At 33.5% G+C, this 16,474-nt stretch overlaps 1 protein-coding gene across 1 annotated transcript in view; it reads left to right on the top strand.

Annotated features, from left to right (window-relative positions):
• Window positions 1–14,340: 14,340 nt before the first annotated feature.
• Window positions 14,341–16,474, top strand: part of LOC107494609 (chalcone synthase) — a 4,545-nt gene continuing 2,411 nt past the window's right edge. The window contains exons 1-2 of the mRNA XM_016115652.3: window positions 14,341–14,749; window positions 15,596–16,353. Of these exons, the coding sequence (XP_015971138.1) occupies window positions 14,572–14,749; window positions 15,596–16,353 (936 nt within the window). The 5' untranslated portion in view covers window positions 14,341–14,571. The remainder of the gene's footprint in view (window positions 14,750–15,595; window positions 16,354–16,474) is intronic.

The raw sequence follows: 16,474 nt of genomic DNA on the forward strand, positions 1-16,474 counted from the left end.
ACATTTCTACTCTAGGCATTCATCTATAGCTTGACAAAATGTTACACCATTTCTAACCTCTCTCATCAATACCAACTGCTAAAAGAGCTTCACAGTCTTAAATAAGAACTTGGACAAGCAGTTTTTATTTTCTTTTTCAGATGAAAATTATTTGGAATCAATTGACCTCTTGTGAGCCTTTTATTAAAGATACAACTGATGCTAACGCATATGAGAATTATCGCAACCGAACATGTCTCGTATAGTTCTTTATGGCACTTACTGATGACTATGATCCGGTTAGAGCTTCTATTCTTCATTAGAATCCCATATCTAGTTTCGAAGATGCCCTTCCTCGTCCTAAGTTTGAAAAAACATGGTTAGGTTTGACTCGCTCTAAGAGTGAAACTGTCTTTGCATCCAAAGACAGAAAGGGTAAATTTTGTCCAAACTATAACTATTCTGGGTATCTCTTCTGAGACTGTCCATCTATTGAATGTCAAAAATACAAGCAAAAAGGTTACATTGGTTCCAATTGTCCAAAATTGTTCTGCCATTATTATAAGCTCTTGGGACACTTGATTACTACATGTCTCGCCCACAACATTCAGATTAGTACAAGTATTATTCTCGTCCCAATTATTCCAAGAATGCACCTGCTTCTATTGTTGTTGCTGCTAATGAATCTACTAACTCTGCTTTTCTCAGTCCACCTTCTCTCTCTCTATCTGACATTGAGTCTCATCTTAAACAACTTCTCTCCTTTTTTGATAATATCCCTACTACTCTTTCTACTTCTCCAGGTAATTATAAATGATATTTTGACTCTAGTTGCTTTAATCACATGTCTCCTTTTCGTCATCTTTTTTGTCCTTGTCTACCACTACAACTAGGCATGGCAATTTTTCTTGATGGGGCGGGTATCTGTGGGGATTTACCCGCCAAAGGACAAATTTGGGGACTTGTTTTCACCCGCCTGAAATAAACGGGGCAGAGGCGGGGTGCGAAGTCCCTGCCCCGTGGGACCCATATAATACCCACATTCTAAAAATGTCAAAAATATCCCTAGTATATTTATATATATTAGTTCTGATGGAAAGTGAGAACCCCAACTCCCTAACCCTTCTTCTCTCCTGTCACTCTCCTTTTCTCAGATTCTCTACCTCTCCTTCTCTCCGTCACCCTCCTCCACAAACCACTCTCATTGCCCGTGGAACCCATATGATATTCTGATAGTAAAGGTGTTACATTATGATATCAAAGCAATCCTTCCTGTAGAGCTTAAGGAGTGGACTGACTATGCTTCATTGCATACTTTAAAAACCTGTCATGCATTAGATCTTCTCAAGGAGGTAGGAATTAGAGCTTTATACGTATGACCGTCTTTTGATTAATGCTATTGGCTTACCTTTGCTTAATTCATGGTATTAAGTTTGGCTAACTTAATTTTTTTGAATTGCGTATATGTGGATGCTAATAGATTGTTGAAGACAACTTAGAAATATTAGGGAGCTAGTGATGATAGGTTGAGGACATTAGAAATCAAAGGAAATTAGAATTAGAAAACTATACTTTCGTGAATGCTAAGTTACCTGGATGCAATAAGGGATTGTTTAATAAATTGCTATTGTGTTGGTTGATTGTATGATTGAATTGCTTGATTTTGTGTGAGTTTTAATTCTCAGAAGAGCTAGTTTGCTTAATGCACATATGGATTTTGAGAATTTATGAGGGGTTGATTATTATGATAATATATGCTTTTAAGGTTCTGTGTTACTGGAACTTAGTCCTAAATTACGTCCCTAATCTATTACAAGATAAGCGGTATTTTGTCGTATTGCTAGGTAATATTAAAACACGGCCACAAAGAGAGATAATACTTTTTCTTGATAATTTTGGTTTGGATAAAGTCAAGTTGGATAAGAACCTTTATGATTCTTGATGATGTTGATATAAGATTTAAAAGAAATGGATAATGACAGTTAGTTAATTGACGATTATATAGCACTTTGATTTTTCTTAACTAATAAATTGATCAGTGGTTATTAAGGTCAAGTTCAAAGAGGATAATTATAAGAGTGAGATTTTAATTCTTATTGATAAAAAATGTTGGTCAATTTGGAGATTTAGAGAGTAAAATTCATAAGCCTATAACATTACAAGAAGTTGTAGAGTATCGGATTTTGGAGAAAAGTCTTATTAATCCCGTAATTCGGACACTGATATCAACCTATTGAGTCAATTTAGACATTGAGAAATTGCTAAGTATTGAGTGACTCAAGGAATAGAGGGTCATGGCTTTCAATAAGTTAGCTAAGATATTGGAGTAATGTGAGGTGATAATGTTTCATTGGAATTCCGTATTGGGTGTCAAATTTATAGAATCAATTTTTTTTGCTAAGTTTCATGATTAGAGTGGAGTTAGAGATTATGAATTTGAGAGGCATAATTAGAGTTGCATGGATTGTTGATGAACTTAATTGAATTGAAAGTTATTATGCTTAAGATTTGTAAAATTATAATTTATAACTCAAAGTGAGATTTGTCCTTTCTTGAGACTTATGAGATAGTTAGGAGAAAATGAAGAAAACATGGAGATAAATCACGTTAAGTATGTTGGATATTTGAAGAAGAAGTTCGATGAAGGAGATAGATCACGTTAAAGATGTTGGATATTTGAAGAGGAGGTTGGATGCAGTTTTAGTTTGAGGTAAAGATATAACTTCGATGTTAGGTATTTGAATGGATTTTTGGTGTTGCAAACTTTGAAGTCCTCAATAAGCTAGCTGGAAGTCAAAGTTGATGATGAGATAAGAATCAAGATTTAAATTATGCAAACTATTATTGATGGACGTAATGAAATTAGATTTATGTTTGAGGTTTGAAAGGTTGAGGATCTAAAGTTGAAGAAATAGTCATTTATCAGAAACTCATCAAAAGGTTGTGAGAGAAAAAGAGGTTTTGGAGTTGGAATATATTTAGAAGGTTTATGGACTGAGAAGAGAATTTGAAAATATTTGAAGTTAAGGAGCTTTTGATATAAGATGAGGTGTTAATTATGACGCTGATTGATCGAATGAACTTGAAATGAAGTGATGAACGAGTAAAAAAGTGGCAAATATTTGATTTGTCAAGAAAACAAGAGCGTGTGAATGCTACCCACATCATTTGCAACCCATTATATCTTTTTTTCTGTTTTATAACAAGTTAAAACTATGTAACTTTTACATTTGATTAATTTTCGAGGACGAAAATTTTTATAAGATAAATAGAGTGTAAGACCTTGAATTTTGAAAGTTTTATTATGAATCATTTTCAATTTATTTTATTTGTTCAAGATTTTATTTTTAGAAATTTTTTATTAAAGATAATTAAATCTAATTTTTGGTAATTTGAGTTTAAATTAATTAGTACTCAGAGAATTTTATAGTAATTGAGTAATTTTCATAGTTAAAATTTAAAGTTTTAGTAACTAAAAAAGAACAAAAATTTTATATGATTTAATTTAAATAATTGATATTTGGAATTTAATACTTTAAGTTTATGAACAAAAAAAATTAAGTAGAGTATTTCTAATTTTAAATTAGAGTACTTATTTTAAATTAATTAGTAACTTGAAAAATAATTTTATTGTGCTCCTAAAGATAATTTCTATTTTATAGATTTAATCCTAATTACTATTTTATCTTTTAATTTTACTAAAATTTTCAAACTATTCTTATTCCTCTTTTTTCAAACCAAACTCTAACCCTAAAATTCAAAAACACACACACACGCACCTTGAAGGAAGGAAGAAAGAAAGAAACAGAGAGAGTGAGAGAAAGGGGAAAAACGAAAAGGAAAAAAAGAAAGAAGAACCACCGTCGAAGCTTCATCACCGTCGTCGACACTGCATGCGAGAGAGACGAGAAACGCGACAGAGGAAGAGTCCTTCCTCCGCCGCTATTGCTATCACTAGAGGTTGCGATCGCCGTTGCTGGTGGTAGTGAACCAAGCCGTCGTCCTTGCTGCTACCACTAGTAAGAGCGTTCTTGCCTCTAATTCCCATTTTTTGAATTGTTGGAAATGCCGCTACCACCGCATGGTTGCTACGACTGCCGCTAAGACTTTCTATCATCGTTGGAGCTTCTGCCGCTCCATTTCCTTGCACCTCCCTAATTACAGTAAGTATTCTTGTACTGGAACCCTCATCGCTAGTGTTCTGTTATATGTTTGTTGAGGATTTTGCGATGTTAATGTCTCAGGGTTAAGCCACTACAACTATGGACTGGGATTGTTGCTTCTGCTACCACATTATTATGGCAGAGTTACTGTGAATATTGCGGCCACTGCTGTCACTGTTGTTGCCGTGCTGTTGAGTTACTTTGAGGTTCGGGTTTCTTCTTAAACTTATTTTATTTCAAGAAATTATTATAAATTGATATCAATGTCAAAAATATATTTTTAGTGATTGTGTGAGTCTTATGAATTAAATTAGACTGTTTTGGAGAAATAGAATTTGTTAAACGAGGATGAATATTAAAGTAATAAAATAGATTAGAAACAATAGTTGAAGCCTCTTGGTGGATGGATTAGGATTTGTGAATATCTTGCATCTTAATTGAGAATATGAGTTGTAATTATTTAATTGCTTGGACCGTTGGATGCACTTTATAATTGATTTTCAGTGAAAATAAATATTATGTTACAAATTGATGAATTTAGTTTAATTACTAGAATTTAGTACTATAAAAACTTAAAATGCAAGTTGAATCCTAATTAATCATGTTGTGTTCGATTTGAAATTAAAGGATTAAATATGGTTAATTCATAAAAATTAGATGAGCTATTAGTGAGTTGTTTTGATTTCAATAAAAGGAATTGAGCGGTTGATTGTTATGTTGAGTTTATAGTTTTGTGTATGAGAATGAAGGATCTAAATTGATGTTGAAAAATTGTAGAATATATGGTATGAAGTTGGTTGAATATGAGGGATCCTTTAGTGGTAGTTATGTCTATATTTTAAGGGAGGTTATGTCAAATTTTTTTTAAGATTTCAACTGAGAGTAATTAGCACAAACTTTAATAAGTTTTTAAACTTTCTATCTCTAAAAGTCATGATGATTATGTGCGGTTTATTAGCATGGATAATAATTATAATTAATGAATGATTTGTTATATATGTACATAGACTATGCTTGAGAAAAGAGTAGCCGAGAAATTGTGAATTTTTCTTGGGTCGGTTGAGGTATTATGACCCTTGAGGTTTAAGACTTCTGTTTTTTAGATTATTTTGAAAGAATGAGACTTTTGGTTAAATTTAGAAATGTACTAAAAATCTAAAGTGAAATTTGAGTCTTAGGATGAATCTAAGTATTATTTGGGTCAGTTTGAAAAAACTTAAAAGTGAATGATATGCTATATTATCTAATAATAGAGTATGACGTCTGATTGAACTTTTGAAGGATATGTGAACCTAATTGCGAATTTAAGAATAATTGAATAAAGAATATGATTCCTAACATAGTGTGGACCTAATATATTATTATTGAAAGTAAAGGTCAAAGTATGATTTTAAAAAGAAAATGTCCAAATATATGATTAAAAAAAGTATGTTATTTGAATTGTGATATGAATATTTAACTAGCAAGAACATGAGTTTTGTCCCGCTTGCGTGAATAAATATGATTATTCTAATTGAGATTTGGTTAATGATTATTGATTACTTGCCTAGAAAGGATGGTGGTTTTGTCCCACTTGCTCAGTGCTACGGTGTGAATGTGGGAATGGTAGTTTTGTCCTACCTACATTCTATCGGATTGCAAGGTGAAAAGAAACTCTTCTTCATTTGATATGACATGGCCTCACAGGGGAAGGTGGTATGCATTCTTCCTCGATTTATTTTCTCTGGTGATACCTCCAGGAGAAGGTAGTAGGGCACACTCTCTCGATTATATTCCTATTGAGAATACGTAATAGAGAGATGATGTCCAAATTAGCTACCAGATATGTCGGGTCTAGTAACATAACCAACACGTGAGCTCACAGCTAGTAGTACTGGCATGCATCATACTATATTTGTTTGTATATTGCTTGAAATTGGTTATCTATTTGTTTGTACTTGTATAATTAAAATATGTGTGATTGTTTGCTTGATTGTTTACTTTTTTGTGATTGAAGTTGTTGGTTTGGAATCAAAATGAGTGATGGTAGTCTTTAAAAAAAGCAATTGACTGGATGGTAAATCTGAAAAGAAATATAAAGTGAGTACCCCATGATCAGAAGTATGAAAAGTAAACAACAAAAAATAAAATTGGTTAATTATGAGAAAATGATAGTTTAAAAAAGAAAAGGGTATTGAGGAATGAGTTATGAGAAAGAAGCAGTTGAATTATAAAAGTTGAGAAGACAAAAGAAATTCGTAAGAGAAAAATTTATAAGACAAGTATTGATCAACTGTCATAAGACAAAGTATGTTATATATTCTTTTATGACAATTTTAAAATGACCCCTATACCGAGGCTGTGTAGTTTAGTTCTCACCCCTCTATATCCCAATATCTTTTAGAAAACGCACAAGAAAGCCTTTACAAAGATTATTAAGCATTGAACGTGAATCACTTTATTTTCTTAGAGTGAATTTAAATTTAGTTATTTTTCTTCACTGTTATTTTAGAATTCATTCTTTTATGAGGAATAGAAAATAGTATCATATGTATATAAATATATATATAAAAGTATAATTGATGTATTTTATTCATGACAATGGATGTAGCTATTTGAGTTGTAGTAATTATTGAGTACCTTGTGATAATTGGATTATGGAATGTATGTATATAAAAAAATGCCTTTAGCTTTAAGTTTTGATCTTAAAGGCTCCTATTAATATGTAAATAAGTAATACAATGGATATGTAATATCTTTACAATTAGCGATATCATGAATTAAGCATAATATTTTGATAGTAAGGGTGTTACAGCGGAGCCAAAATATGGGTGGCGGGGGCAAGAGAATTATCCCCGCCTGATAAATCACAATTTAATGGTTTATCTTGTATTAAAAAGAGTGGATTTTATCAACTTATTATAAATTTATTCACTGAAATAGCATGGTTTTGTGAATTCTTCCTAAATTGTGTTTAAGAGTAAAAATATGCTTTTTAGGCCTTTAATTTGCTTAATTTAATTCACTTTAATCCCATTCGATACCTTGATGTGTTTGTTTAAGTGATTTAAGTTTTAGAAAGCAAGGATGACTTGGAAGGATGAAGGAAAAGCATACAAAAGTGGAGAATTCATGAAAAGTGAGGGATGTATAAAGCTATCAACCCTGACCTTTTCATACTAAAGTGATCATAACTTGAGTTAACGAGCTCCAAATGAGGTGGTTCTAGTGGCATTAGAAATCTAACATCCGGAGTTTCAAACTGATATGCAATTATCTATAGTGGATGTGGGTGCACATGCTTGCATACGCAGCGCAATAGTCGCGTATGCGAGACACAAAAAACGTACTTCATTAAAGAAACACATGACCAGCGATTTCTAGCCCATTTTGGGCCCAATACAACTCATTTTTGAAAATATTTCAAGCCTAATTCAAGAATGATGAAGGAGGAAACAATTAGGATAGCTTAGGAACCATATTTTAGGTCATTTTCTAGAGGAAAAAACTCCGTCTTCTCTCTAGAATTTAAGGTCTTTAGTTTAAATTCCTCTTAGATTTAGGTTTTGATATTTATTTTGATTTAGTTTCCTTTACCTTTCCATATTCAATTATCTTAATTCTCTTAGTTTTTCTTGTTAATTTTTCATTTGTGCTACTTTTAGTTTCATGAACTCTTGGTGCTGAGGTTCCGCCTATCCAAGTTCCTCGTGAGGAAGTGGGGGGTGGTACCTGCAAGAGACTCCGATGCTTAAGTTAGTAAGGGCTTTAGACAGATTTTTTAGTAGATTAGAACGTAAGTATACCTGAGGGGTGTCAGTGTATTTATAGTAGAGAGTTGATATCCACCTTTGTTGGAGTAGTTCCATCTTTCATAATGGATAACTGTTCTCTTTATCTTGGAGAGTCCGTTAAGATCTATCTTTTAGGAAAATAGAGATAGTGGAAGAGATTTGGGAAGGCAGTTACTTATTCAAATAAGTACATGCTGGCCCTTTCGCTGCGTCCAACCTCTTAAAGAGGTCGGGTATTTGGCAGAGGCCATCCTTTGGGATGGGTCTTTTGTCTTTGTTGGGCCTGACTTTTATTTATTGGGCCATGATATGAACTGCGAGTATCTTAATTTGGTGAGTGAGTTAATTGATAATTCTTCTGTCTTAATATATATTTATCACACTTGTGTGTGTGTGTGAGAAAGAGATAAAAGATTTTCGAAATTCACTTAAAGTAGAAAATCGGGTTCTTACAATTTGCACCAAGCAAGGCGAGCTTAAGAAGAAATGTTTTTCCCCTTGAATGGAAATTCTGATCTCACATATTTAGTAACTGCTACTTATATGGAATAAAGAGCAAAGATGGAATGTTTTCCCTCTTAATTACCAACGAATACAAGCAATAAAGAGGCAAACTTCTAGTTGATGAAAAAGGAAGGTTTCAAACATGAAGACAAGATAGCTCTATGAGAGATGATTTGAGTCAAGGAAGAAGGCAACAATTCAAACATAATCTGATCTGAATTACATTGATACTCCTTGTGTTATTGAATGTGTTCTTTCTTTTCTATTGTCTTAGAACTAAGATTATTTTGAGAGATACAAAAGATAAAGAGAGTAACTCATACAAAAGCCAAATTTTGTTTGGTTGAGTGTTTGAAGTTCAAATAGAGTATTGATTTTAGTACTTTAGGTTTTCCTTAACTATGTTTGGGTCAGTACCTAGCTAGGTGATTTATTATGATTTACAAGCGTGTAAGTTTCTTAAAATTGGTATTTGTAATCAATCTTGATTATAGTGGAAATTCTACCATTGTTGTTGGGGTGGAGTCTGGATGTAGGTCACATTGCACTTTGTGAAACTGGACGTAGGTCACATTTCACCTTGTGGCCGAACCAGAATATATCGAGGCATCGCTCTTTTTCTTCTTCGCAATTTCTGTTCTGCTACGGATGAGTCAAAAATAATAATTGTCTCCTAAAACCAGAATTTTGCACAACTTGTTTATTCAAATCTAAAAGTAGTTTCTTGATTCAACCCCTTTCTCAATTCACTTGAGAACCTTCAATTTCTAAGATATTCTTGTCATTGAAATGTTCCTTTTCATATCTTATATATGTCGGATATCTTTCTAATTTGCATTTATAACTTCAAAAAAAAATTCTGTAACACTTAAAAAATATTTGAGTAAACATTAGATAAAGGATACAAAAATTTTAAAATTATATCTATTATTATTGATTATTAAAATTTAATTTGAGATATATAAAGCTAATACTTTTATATTATTAATAATAAGTATTTTTTTAAGATGACGGGAAATTACATCCGCACAAACTACCGGCAAGTATATCGGGTCGCATCAAGTAGTAAAACTCACAAGAGTGAGGTCGATTCCACAGGGATTGATGGATCAAGCAATTTTAGTTTGGTGATAAGTCTAGTGATGCGTGAGTATCTTTTCTATCTTTTCCTAGTGAATTTGCATCTAATTTGTTGAGTTTAATTAAGAATTAATTATGTTTTAGCCACTATGGATGCTATTTTGAGTTTTGTGCAATATTGTTTATTTTAGGTAGCATTTGGCTAGATTTGATGGAGTTTCTGCGGCACAAGAATCAAAGGAGATGGCTGCGAGGAGCGACGCGCACGCGTGCCTGACGCGTGCGCGTGAATTGGAGGTATCCATGGCGACGCGTGCGCGTGACCGACGCGCACGCGTGAATTGAAGATTTGCTCAGCGACGCATCCACGTGACCGACGCGGACTGCGTGACTCGCAGAAAAGACCATCGACGCGTACGCGTGACATGTGCCACGTGCAGAAAAATGCAAAAAAATGCTAGGGGCGATTTCTGGACTGTTTTGACCTAGTTTTCAGCCTAGAAAACACATATTAGAAGCTGCAGAATGGACAAAACAAGTGTCCCCACCCATCAGCTGAAGACTTGTTAATTAATTTGAATTTAAATTCAAATCTTATTTTTAGGAAAAGATATTATTTTTAATTTTAGATAATTAGATTTTAAATTTATTAGGATTAGTTATAAATAGGAATTTAGATGCCATCAGATAGGAACACAGTATATTTTTGACAATCCTTATTTTCTCTTTGAACCATGAGCAATTAATCCTCTATTGTTAAGGTTAGGAGCTCTGTCTATTTGTATGGATTGATTTTATTGCTTTTTCTATTTTAATTTATGCATGGATAAATAATTTAAGAATTGTTTTCGCTCTTTATTTTATGAATTCAGGTGGAACGGAAGTATGACCCTCTTTCTAATTGAGTTCTTATATAACTTGGAAAAGCTCTATACTTGAACAACAGCTTGAAAACAAATTCTCCTAAATTTTAATTACCTGAATTTAACAGGATACATGACATATAATCCTTTTATTTCTTGGGTAATTAGAGTTTTTGTGGCATATAAACTAGAAATTGATTATCACCCTCTAATTGGAATTAATTGACCAAGGAATTGACAGTTAATGAATTTTAGAGGAGATTAGGAAAGTCTAAAGAATTAGGGTCTAGTCACATACAGTTTGCCATAAATTAAATCCTGCATAATTAAATTAGTTAGTAAGAAAAGTTAATCCGGAAAAATAGATAACTCTGAAACCTTAATTATTTTCTCAATATTTTATTCCCAACTTATCTATCTGCCTGTCTTTAATATTCCAAATTTACTGTTAATGCTTTTGAACTTCCAAACACTATTTTCTGTTTGTCTAACTAATCCTATCAAACACTATTGTTTTTTAATCCATCAATCTTCGTGGGATCGACCCTTACTCACGTAAGGTATTACTTGGTACAACGCGGTGTTTTTACCGGTTATTTTGTGGGTTGTAAAATACCGCACTATCTAGTCAAGCTAATATTTGGAAGAGTTTGATGAAATTAAATGAGCAATTCACAATGAAAGTAGAGCAATAAAATGTAAGGTACTGGAAATATAAATGCTGGAAAGTAAAGGACTAAAGAATTAAATGCTGAAAAGTAAATGAGCAGAAGTTTAAAGTACAAGAAACTTAAATGAGCTGAATATACAAGAAATATAAATGACTTGAATCTTAAATTGCGAGAAAGTAAAGGCACAAATGTAAATGGCAACATAAATTAAATTGCATGAAACGTAAATAAGGACTTGGGTGCTTGGAATCAAGAAAGCAGTAAACAATTTCAATTAAAGTAAATTCAAGGCAATCTAAATTGAGGAAAATCAAAGAGAAAGATTCATTAGGGATTTGGAGATATCATAATCTATCATGAATTAAATGGGTCTCAACTTCCTTCTCAATCATATGAGTAGATCTATGGCGGATTGTAATTGATTCGATCTCAATTCCTTGGTAACCCAATCTCTCTAATCACAATCAATCTTGCCAATTCCTTGATCTAATTGTCATGAGAAGAGGTTAAGTGCATTCTCTTATTCATAAGCCAACCAAATTCTCAAGACCTCAATTTCTCTCGAATAGTATTGGTCAAGAGAATTGTGAAGGATAGAACTCCAATTCTAATGCTCATGATTCTCCTTCCGAGGCTCACACAAGTATTCAATAGATTTAAACCCCCTTCCGAAGTGAATGAATCTCAATAAGCACAGAAGATATATCCTATAGCTACACAAGCAGATTGGGAAGAAGAAGAAGTTCATTCATTCATTAGGATTACAATAGAGCTCCTCCCCTAATGAAATGGGGGTTTAGTTCATCATTACTTAATAAAACAAAAAAGAAAAGAAAGTACGTAAAAGAAAGAAAAGTACAAAAGAAAATCTTCTCAGGGTTTCCCAATTAGGGTCCCCTGCTTCCCAGCCTTTTTCTCTAACTCAAAATCTATCCTATTTATACACTTTCCCAATCAGTCTTCAAGTCTTTGGATGTGGGCTTTGACCTTTGTTGAAGCAAGTGAGGAATGGCTTTTAGTGACGTTGGCATGGGTGTTAGTCAACTAACATTCACAATCTTGCATGGGTGCCATTGGAAATGAGCTCAGCATGGCCATTAGTCACTAACGTTGGTGGGCACTAACAGTGGCCAACATTCCTTTTAAAACCATTGAGGAATGTTTGTGGCAACGTTTGTGCACTAACGTTACTACCAACGTTTGCCTGGTCACGTGTGCGCGTCGCTGACCAGTTTTCCATGCAATTTTTCTTTAAAACTATCGAAGATGTTGGTGGCAACGTTTGTGGCAGCGTTTGCACACCAACGCTTTCTTGGTCATGCGTACACATCGCCCGCGCGTACGTGTCAAAGCTGGATTTTTGCTATTTTGCGCGTGCGCGTCGCCTATGTGTGCGCAAAACTTGCTATTTTTCCACTTTCACGCGTACGCGTCACATCAAAATTTTTCAACTCCAAATTGAGATTTCATCGAAGACGTTGGTGGTAACGTTTGTTCACCAACGTTCCCACCAACGTTGGCACCCTTTCAGCTTGTAACGTTGCCAGCAATGTTGATGAACCAACTTTGGCCACCAACGTTGCACATCAAGCCTTGGAACGTTGCCACCAACGTTGGTGAGCCAACTTTGGCCACTAACGTTGCTTTGTTCTCCTCTAGCAACGTTTGAGGCAACGTTGGTGAGCCAACTATTTGGCCACCAACGTTACTCACTCCTTCTTAAACCAACGTTCGTGGCAACATTGGTGAGCCAACTTTGGCCACCAACGTTGTCTTCTCTGCTTCTTCTTTGCCCTTCTTCTACTTCTCCTTACCTATCATTAATCAAACAAATGCATCAAAGCCTTGTCATAATCACAAGATTTTGCATTATTCATAGCATCAAGTAATAAATCTTGCATAATCTCATGAAAATACACATAATTAACCATGTTTGATTGAATCAGGATGTGCATGTAATTCTCATCCAAATATTTACTTATTGCTTAAGAAAGTGCATAAAACCAAATAAAAACAATGAAAAAAAGTTTGTAAAACTAGCCTAAGATGCCTAGACATCAATTATATATGTTAAAAGAATCCTAATAAAAATAAAAATAAAAGCAAAATACGAATAGTAGCCTAGTAAAATAACATGATTTTCGTTTATTTATAACCAAGTGTTGATTTTTTTTATAAATAATATTAAAAATAGATAATTTTAAAACTTCAACTCAACTGTAATTCTATCTATTTAGATGATTATAAATTAGACAAAAATTAATCTATATATAAAAAAATCCAAAACTCCTTTTATAGCGAATGATTAGCCAATAATAATTATTTCCTTTCTAAAATATTTTTCTTTGCATTCCCTTGGTTTCACTTTTTTTTTTTTCTATATTGAGTCACTAGGATGAATTCTTTAAAAATGATCCAAATTTTATGTTATATATTATTGTGAGTTCTGTAATTTGATAGTGACGTTTTATATAAAATATCAGTCTTTACATAATTAAAAAATTACTCATAATACATCATTGACGTTTTGTTTTTTAAAAAATAAAAGAAATAATTATAATACAATAATTTATTATCGAATTATGCTGCTATCATAGTAATATAAATTCAAACATCAAAATGATAAAATATTTTCGTATTTTATACAAAAATTAATCATATATAAAATATTTAAAGTCTTTTCTCATTTATTATTTTATAAGTTAATTGAAAGAAAGTTGGTTTTCTAACAAAATTCATATCCAAATTAATACTTTTATTGTCTTTTTAAAAAAAGATATTTATTAAAAATGTTACGTAATTAACAAAATTTATTATTTTTTAATAAATATATTCTTTTACTAAATTTTAAATTTTAAAGCATAAATTTTAATAATATAAAAATAAAACATTAACCCAACATATTAGTTAATATTAATGAAAAAATATTAGGCTCTTAACATTTTTTTGTTAATATTAATAAATTGTCCAATCATCTCCAAACAAAGTACAATTACCACACCATCAAGAGAGCCTAAATTCCTGACTAGGGACAGTGCCGGTGGTTTCTTCTCTACTTATAGTGTAAAGTACAAACCGACCGTATAAAAAGAAGAATATGCAAGAATCTTTGGCTTTTGGGGGATAATGTGGCCTCACATCTACCACCGGTTAACCAGCCTAACTTCGTTCCACGTGGACACTCATCTGCCCGTTCATCCAACCTACCAGCCTGATGATCTACTCGGTTTACTAACAACCCTTGCTTATAAAAACCAGCACGCAATTTCAGTGACTTCCAACTCCCAATCCCAACTTCCCTTTACTACCATTTACTACCAAAAAAAAAAAAAGGAAGATATTTATTTATCGAATCATCAAAATACACACTACTAGATTCGCTTTGTTCACATTTCGAAACTCTTGTGCGCCATCATACCTCACCAGATCACTTCTTTTATTCCCTCCTTGTCTTAATTCACCCATATATAATAATAGCATAACAACCTGTGAGTGTAATCTTTGGTTGATATATCATATCCTTAGCAATAGATTAAAAATGGTGAGTGTGGAAGAGATCCGCAACGCTGCGCGTGCGAATGGGCCAGCAACGGTGTTGGCCATTGGCACCGCCACACCTTCCAACTGTGTGTACCAAGACACGTACCCTGACTACTATTTTCGAATCACCAATAGCGAGCACATGACTGATCTTAAAGAAAAGTTCAAGCGAATGTGTACGTCCAATCCTTCCTTCTTCATCTCATCACTTTTTCTCTTGTCATAATAACTGACACCCAACTGCATGCTACAAATCTTAGTTTGCATGTCACATGATTATAATACCTTTTACCCACACGACGAGTAGTGGTCTATTTCCTTGTGCGCTTGAGAGTATGAGAGTCCTAGGATGGAAGAAATTCCGATTAGAAATAAGTTGAAAACTAGCCTACAAATTTTCTTACCAGTCGAGAATCGTTAGTATTTAATTATTTTTAACTATTAATTTTATATAACAACAATATTAATATAATTGTATGTGAATTTTTACTGAAAAATAATTAAGTACAAAATATTCTTAATAATGGTATATAAATAGTTTAAATATTTTATATATTTTGTCTATTTCTCTCTTATTTATCATTTTAATTGATATTTTATATTAAATTTAATATTAAATTTTTAGTTATATCCTTGATCTATAAAAATGTTAAAAATCATCTTTAAATTACTCTTAGTTCTAATTTTATTAAAATAATTATGTATTTTATTAAAATATATAGCTATCAAATAGTCATCAACGATGATTTAATGGTGTGAAATTAGTGTGATATTTCATCTAATGACTCACATTTTTCTGTTAGTTACATACTGGCCAAAATTCAATAAAATTGCTGACCTTAAACTTTTTCATAAAAAAATTAGTTCTATACTTTGAACGTTTGTATTTAAACGAAGAATTTTTCATTTTTATACTTAATAAGTATTTATGGTATTTTAATTTGAAGAGATCCAATAGGTTAGAAAACCCTAATACTTTTTGAAGCATTAATGAGGTCATAACGATTTTACTACTGTTGCAGGTGAGAAGTCCATGATCAGGAAGAGGTACATGCACCTAACAGAGGATTTCCTAAAGAAGAATCCCAGCATGTGTGAGTACATGGCGCCATCGTTGGACGCAAGACAGGATATAGTGGTGGTTGAAGTTCCAAAGCTCGGAAAAGAAGCGGCCACCAAAGCCATCAAGGACTGGGGTCAACCCAAATCCAAGATCACCCACCTCGTCTTCTGCACCACCTCCGGCGTCGACATGCCCGGTGCCGACTACCAGCTCACCAAGCTTCTCGGCCTCCGCCCCTCCGTCAAGCGCCTCATGATGTACCAGCAGGGCTGCTTCGCCGGAGGGACGGTCCTTCGACTCGCGAAGGATCTTGCGGAGAACAACAAGAACGCTCGCGTCCTTGTTGTCTGCTCTGAGATCACTGCCGTCACGTTCCGTGGTCCCTCGGACACGCACCTGGATTCCATGGTGGGCCAGGCGTTGTTCGGAGACGGAGCGGCAGCAGTGATCGTAGGAGCCGATCCCGACACCAAAGTGGAACGTCCGTTGTTCGAGATGGTGTCGGCGGCTCAGACGATCTTGCCGGACTCCGAAGGTGCCATCGATGGTCACCTGAGAGAGGTCGGATTAACGTTTCACCTGCTGAAGGATGTTCCGGGGATCATATCAAAGAATATTGAGAAGAGTTTGGTGGAGGCTTTTACTCCCATTGGGATCAGTGATTGGAACTCTATCTTCTGGATAGCGCACCCAGGTGGACCTGCTATATTAGATCAGGTAAATGTTACAGAATGGTTTTCAAATAATGGATCTAAAATAAATATTAAAATATTTAAAAATAAATAAATTAAATAATATGTATATTTATATATAAATATATAATAATTAATTTTAATAC

This window comes from Arachis duranensis, chromosome 6 (assembly GCF_000817695.3).
Source record: "Arachis duranensis cultivar V14167 chromosome 6, aradu.V14167.gnm2.J7QH, whole genome shotgun sequence".
Classification (NCBI taxonomy): Eukaryota; Viridiplantae; Streptophyta; class Magnoliopsida; order Fabales; family Fabaceae; genus Arachis; species Arachis duranensis.